This window comes from Trypanosoma rangeli (assembly GCF_003719475.1).
Source record: "Trypanosoma rangeli strain AM80 chromosome Unknown Tra_15.4_contig_00608, whole genome shotgun sequence".
Lineage (NCBI taxonomy): Eukaryota > Euglenozoa > Kinetoplastea > Trypanosomatida > Trypanosomatidae > Trypanosoma > Trypanosoma rangeli.
In genome coordinates, this window is record NW_021706357.1 from 1 (window position 1) to 6,844 (window position 6,844).

A 6,844-nucleotide genomic window follows, 5' to 3' on the forward strand; every position below is an offset into this window, starting at 1 on the left:
TCGCGTCTTCTTCTCTCTCTCTCTCTCTCTCTCTCTCTTTCTCTCTTTCTTTCTTGATTTCGCTTTGTTTTGTTTCGTTTTTTTTTTTATCTTTTTTGCTGGTGAAGACCAACTACGTTACAGTAATCTCACTTGTCTCGCCGGGGGAGGGGAACAGGAACAAATCTGGGAGTGCTCACGTCCCAAAAACGGTGGAGAACACTGTTCTTGCCACACGCACAATGTGAGAGAACCATGGGGTGCGACAGGCCTCTATCCTGCTGAAGGCATCAGCTGTAATTCCACCCTCAATGCTTGTGGCACCGCAACAATACAGACTTGAACGCTCCAGCCGCACAGCAAAATGATGTCCCCCTCCACACGACTGCCCCGCCCCTGATTCGACATGTGCCAAGGATACTTCAGTCACACAACTACCTGCTTTACGGCGTATAAAAGATCCAGTGGATTCGCCGGTCCGGCACGTTAACCTCCCCACCCTTCCCTCAGTGGTACACTTCTCCTGAAAAGATTTCGACTGGACACTCCACACGGCAACTGGCAGCCGATCAACTTCGCAGTCTTCATGCTTCTGCCGGCATTTAGCATCCTGCAGCAAAGTATCTGACCGTGTCTCCTCAACACAGGCGAGAGACAGCAAAGGACTTTTTAACGGCACCACCATGCAATGTTCAATAGGGGTATTTTCTAACGGCAAACACGTTGGTGCAGCTGTCTTTGACATAGTAGTGTCCGCTTGTTTCGTACTTGCTGAAACGGCGTTTTCTCCGTTATTATCATCGCCGCTACCGCTCCTCCGATGCCCCTGGTGATGCAAAATTAACAAATCCTCACCTTTTCTTCTATCGCCGTCCTCACTGTTCTCTGAGGAAAACTCAAACCAGCGTTCCCCAGTGGCGAAAGCTCCCCCGCTAGCGGCATTGCTTTCGGAGTTAAACAGAAAAAACACGGACTCAGCAAGCTTCAGCGTTGCGCTCTTGGCCACAATTACCTCCCTGCGTATGGAATAGCCGCGACATTTATTGAGATGCACAGTGGCATACTCCACCCGCATGGCCGGACCACAAACTGCTCCAATAAACCGACTCTCAACTGCCCGCAGGATGCTACCGCCACTGAGTATCACAGCCTCAGCCCCAGCAAAATAGCAATGTGAAGCATCAATAGTCGACCCTCCAGAAGCAATAAGCTGCCGCACATTCACATGTTCTGTCACCAACGATGATGTTCGAGTCATGCAAACACGCAGGGGCACGACTTCACCACCTGATAACGCATTTGGACCCTTTTTAACATTCTGCGCAAGAGAATCATCGTCCACCAGAGAGTCATAGTTATCTACAAGGGGGATTCTGTCCGTGCCTTCTTCCACACATGTTGTGGGGGGGTAATGCGTCAGAGGCTGCGATGTCCCGAGTGAACGTTTCAGGGTTGCCCCAGAAATAGAGGAAGCATCACCGCCTATGAGTGATGCCTCAGATAGGCCACGTATGTCACCTTTTGCGCCCTGCAGTAAAACAAGGCCGTACCAAGTTGGCCTGTCACAAGGGGCATTGCTTCCATGTCTATTTTTGGGCAACAACCCACTACCATGAGAGCTCGTCGAGGCGTTACAGCTCCCCACACAACCGGGCACGGTCGCAAACACCTTCCGAAAAAGAACATTTCGCAAGTGTACTGTGGCCCTGCGACCCTCCGCCACAATCACATATTTTTCCATATTCTCTTTGCCACCGGCTTCCTCCTCCACCACGCGATGTTGGTCCTCAAGGAGAACGAGGCAGCAATCCATCACTAGCGCCCCACTCCAGAAAACACGAATGAGACCATTCGGCTTCAACAAGGAAGAAGTTGAAGACAATGTCGGCATACAAGGGAGAGACCTGGGAGATGCAAGATCTGCCGAGGACGAGGATGGAGGTGGCAGTGACGGCCGGAAAGCGACAGCTTGTTCGTCATCCACGTCTGATGTGGGGTGAAGCACGACGCGCTCCAGAAAGCACTTTCCTTCAATCTGTAGTCTTCCATGCAAAACACCGCTTGTCGAGGATACGGGGGAATGACAATTTACCCGCGAAACACCGCCACGGTGAACAATAAGTGCGTGATGTCGAACATGTCGGGCATAACAGTTTGACAAATACATTTGCGATCCTGAGAGCGCATTGAACGCCACATTGCAAAACTCTGCAGTGCATTGGTGAAGATACACGTTCGCACCATCTCCACAACTCACAGCACATTGTGCGCCACCACCAAAAAAAGCGTTGTGAATAACTGCAGTACCCTTATCAATAGCAAAGCATGAAGGAAAAAGCCCTGATGGAGTTGCTGAGGACCCTGAAAGAGTTGACTCTGGAGGTAACTGCTGTTGTGCAGGGTCCTTACAAACCTTGATATCCAACATGCTGTCTGTCAAAGTGTCCAATCTCGCACCATCGTAAACGTAGAGGCCAATTCGTGAAAAACCACTCAGCTTCACATGTCCTTCTATATGCACAATACCATTGCGATTCTCAATGCTATACATGCGAGCTGTGTAGCTGCCTCGGCGCACCTTGCACGTTCCATGACTAAGCACAAACACGCCCACATGATTGCTGTTGGTGCTACAACGTGACAACCGACACTTGGCGCCGTCAACTGTAAAACCATTCACAATATGCTTTGCGGTACAGTGAGAAGCCTCCAGTTCTGTGTCAGGACCAATCGCGGCGTACCCAAACGTTACGTGCCGTACTTCACACCCAATAGCGATACAGCGACTTCCCGACCAGGCCTTCACACCAGAGTTCTTTTGGGAGCTGTACGACGGCAAATTGCCGGAGTTATCAGCGTGAGCTAAATTTACTGCAGATACATTTCCCATTCTGCCTCGATTCCAGCCTTCATCAGTTCTATCAGCAGCATCAGTGTCTGAAGCAGAAATAAAGCTTGAACGGCCAATACCAGAAGAAAAGCACTTACGACACGAGGTTTCGCCAATATTAGATTCACTAGAAGCGGTGGCACCCATGTCAACGGTACATTTCTCAAGACGGAGACATCCACCATTGTAGCATGTAAACCCACTGTCAAGCCCGTGCTGAACTGTAACCCCAATGCACACTGTATCGCTTGAACGACTCTCTAATCCATGTAGATGACCCTTCAGCACACACGAAAGCCAACCTGCCTTACACTTAGCGGCATTTAAGTTATCCATTCGCAGTGTTGAACGATTGAGAGCAAATACACCAACGTGATCCGTGGTCGCACCACAGTGATGCAAGGTGCAATGAGCATCATCAACAGTAAATCCATTCGTCCCACCCACAGCCATGCATTCTTCAAAACGAGCAGAAGATCCCTGAATAGCGGCAAAACCAAATGCATAATCCGCCACTACACATCGCTGCACATAAGCTCGGCTGTTCACAACTTTTACTCCACATGGCTGCTGTGACAATGCCAATGATTTACACACAACAACGTCGGTGAGTGTAAGCGAGCCCTGATCGTAGACGTAGATGGAAGTGTCCTGTGCATCTGCAAGAAGCATCCCTTTTGCCACCATACATGCATCACGGACCTCCAGACTAAAAAGTCCCCCCTTAAAAGAGAGAGGAAAAATTGACGTATTTGTTGTCGTTGCCCCAGAGACAGGGTGAGGGTCAAAAGGTTTCCTATTCATACCAATAGGCTCAATAACTTCAAGAGCGGAAAGATCCATTGCTTCATCTTCACTTGCTGTGGCTGCGTGTGGCTGCGGTGGCGCAGTCGGGCTGCTGAACACAGAGGAAAAGGCAATATCTGTCTCTGGATCTTCCTTGCATATGCGTCTATCCCCGCGCTGAAACTTCCGCGGGCGCCCAACGTTTTCACGTGCCTTGAGTAAAAGGCGGCAACGTTCTTCAAACGGAAGAACGTGTTCATTGTCATTATTGATGATGCATTTCGCCTTATTCAGCACAAATACACCCACATGGTTGGTGTGGGCAGAGCTGTTTTCAATAGTCACAGATGAGGCATCAATGGTGTAGCCATTCACAACATGTTCGGCGTGGCACCCAAAGAAGTGTGAAACGGAGTGCGCAATAACCGAAAAGCCAAAGTATAGATGCTCCGCCACACAATGACGGGCAGTGACAAGACCCCCAAGCTCCACATTAAGTCCAGTTAGACGATTAATATCGGAGACTTGTAACTCGACACTATCCTCCCCATAAAAACGTGTGTTGGCAAAAAAAGCACGACACCCAAGTATACTAACTGCACTGCTGCTTCCTGCCATAATACTACAATCGGCAATGTCTACTGAGGCATCTTGTTCTGCAAATATTGTTTTTTCAGTGCTATGCGACATGATACGGCAACCACCCTGCATGTGCAACGTTCCACTATTAGAAACCAGTATAAGAGATTGTAGCACAAACGGTGCAACTGGACTAATAGAAGGAGTTTCTTTCTCATTTTCAAATGTGTATTCCCTTCGTTGCACCGTTGTATTGTTCCGTATTTCCACGGTTGAAGCATCAAGGACCAGAATCCCTTCTCTACGTGTTTCGGCACAGTCCACGTACACGTTACATTGAGAAATTCCCACACGTCCTCCACCTTCGGTGGAAAAGTAACCAATGAAAGTGCATTCAGACATTTCAAGAGTTCCAAGTACAGTAATCGCACCGTAAACCGTAAGGTTTTCAAGTCGTAAAGTGCATCCCACCGGCACCGTGCAAGGAGCCTCCGGCTTCCGACGTCGTTGTACACTCGGAAGAATATCACTATTATTCGTGGCTCTGACAACCTCACCTGTCAGGATCAAAACCACTCCGCTTTCTTTCTTTCCCTGATCAAGCTGTAGACGGGGGTGTATGTTTTTATTGCCTTGATGCTTCCTACGACGCTCTGGTTTGATCTCCCATACCATATCATCGCCGTCAACGCTAGATGTGATGGATAGTTGCTGGTCTACCCGTCTTCGGCAATCCGCAGCCTCGCCGTTACGAGATAAATCCGTGTCAGGAACCATCAAGCCAACGTCGCTAGTAGCCGTTGGTGTATCTAAGGCTATATGAAGGTTCTTTGCTTCCTCCTTCTTTTCCACGCGGCACGGCGCTATCGTCATCGTGTAACTCGGGGTAGCGAAACCGGCCGTGGGTAACGTACACTTCACAAGATGCTCATCAACGCTCTCACAACGACCTCCATTTGGCAAGTCCTGACCTCCAAGATCCAGCTGAACATCCATCACCCCACCCGCAAAAAAGAGTTTCTGTAGTTCATCCCCAGAATGAATAGTTGCCTTCTTGACTGATGCCATTCCCCTTCCATCGTCGTATGCATATGAAGTAGAGGAGGCGGCGGAAGAGTTCGGGACCACCACGCCATTCTTCATAAATGCTGCCGCTAGTAAATCTTCTTGTTGTCGTTGTTGTTGCTGCTGCTTGAAGAAGTCTTTGCGGGAACAACCGCGGAAGAGGTGCGGATGAGACTGACGAATGTGTTGAATGCCCAGTTCATGTTCGTTCTGCGTGTACGCTGCGACAGGAACGGCGGGAGCAGCGGCAACATCCATCGCGTCGGCGGCCGGCAACTGGTGTTGTTGGTTCCCGCTACTTATACTGCTATTAAGTTCATCCACCGTCACCTTGCTGTCATGGCTGAATGGGTTCAGCGTGGCGTGCAGTGAGCGAATGAGGAGTGCGATTCCCTCCGCATCCACCGACCACTGCTGCGACATCAGCTCTAGCGAACAAATTGCGCCGTGGTGAATGAAGGTTGCTACGAGCCGAGGGGCAATCACAAATACAAGCGGCATACGTTGCAGCTCCTCGAAGAAGTAGATGCGCAAAGAAACGAAAAACTCCTTATTGTTTTCATCCTCGTACTTCAACAGCACGTACCAGTTTGTTAAGTCGTCCTCATCAATGAGCTCAACTAACGCACAGCAACCCTCCAACATTTTGCTTGTGTTTTTTTTGAAGTACGCAAACAAGCGCTGTAAGCGCTGCAGGTCTGAGGCATGCATTGCAGGCGATGGTCAAAAAACAACAAGAACTGCTACTACTATGACCAACAGTGACAATACAAACACATCTATGCATATATATATATATATATTTTGATCGCAAAGAAAGCAAAAAAGAAAATAAAAAAAATAAAGCAGGAAATGGAGAGCAAAACACAGATACGCACACCTGCGGAAAAACGGCTCTTTTTAGCTCTAATTTTATATTCATTCGACATGAAAATAGTAAGAAAACTGCTTCCATTTTGACCGTCTGTTTGCTCACTTGCTTCAATATGCTGGGGGCACGAACCCCACCCACCTCGACGTTATGCCATGTTTCAGAACGCTCCAAAGTAGAACACCTCGCAGCCGCCACTTCAGCAGCAGCAGAAATAAGAGAAAAAAAAACACCACACCCTCGTACGCTCACGCAGGACAAGTAACAAGTTCAAGGGATAAGACTCAACAATTCTCATTCCTCGCGCATTCCCGGCAACACCTACAGGCACAGAGAGGGAGACGCAAATGTTTCTTGTTTTGCATCTACAGAAACGTTATGCACTGCTGTTGTAAAGGATTTGCCTGCACAGCCAAGAAAAAAAAACACATTGAGGAACAAATAAAAAGAGATGAGACAGAACTCAAGAAAGCTGGTGCACAACTAACAACAGCAACCATTTATAATGCTTTACTGCAGCAAAGCTTCCTACAGAAGGGATAAAACCGATGCAACTACAACACAATAATAATAATAATAACTACGCGCTCACATTTTCACAAGCAAACAAAACAACAGTACAACAAAACAAACAAAAATGGAACACTGACCCCTGTTCCCTCAACCTCTAGATG

The 6,844-nt window shown here is 48.4% G+C and overlaps 1 protein-coding gene across 1 annotated transcript, besides 6 other annotated features; it reads right to left on the reverse strand.

The window, feature by feature from the left end:
* The first annotated feature begins 11 nt into the window (after nucleotides 1-11).
* Nucleotides 12-46: a microsatellite.
* A 17-nt stretch (nucleotides 47-63) lies between these two features.
* Nucleotides 64-97: a microsatellite.
* A 78-nt stretch (nucleotides 98-175) lies between these two features.
* Nucleotides 176-6,010, reverse strand: TraAM80_09538 (uncharacterized protein; the record flags this gene model as incomplete). Its single annotated transcript, XM_029386217.1, has 1 exon — nucleotides 176-6,010. The coding sequence occupies one exon, from the start codon at nucleotides 6,008-6,010 to the stop codon at nucleotides 176-178; it is 5,835 nt and encodes a 1,944-aa protein (XP_029233926.1).
* A 66-nt stretch (nucleotides 6,011-6,076) lies between these two features.
* Nucleotides 6,077-6,102: a microsatellite.
* Nucleotides 6,103-6,111: 9 nt separating this feature from the next.
* Nucleotides 6,112-6,144: a sequence feature (A-rich).
* Nucleotides 6,145-6,733: 589 nt separating this feature from the next.
* Nucleotides 6,734-6,750: a microsatellite.
* Nucleotides 6,751-6,774: 24 nt separating this feature from the next.
* Nucleotides 6,775-6,807: a sequence feature (A-rich).
* The last annotated feature ends 37 nt before the right edge of the window (nucleotides 6,808-6,844 follow it).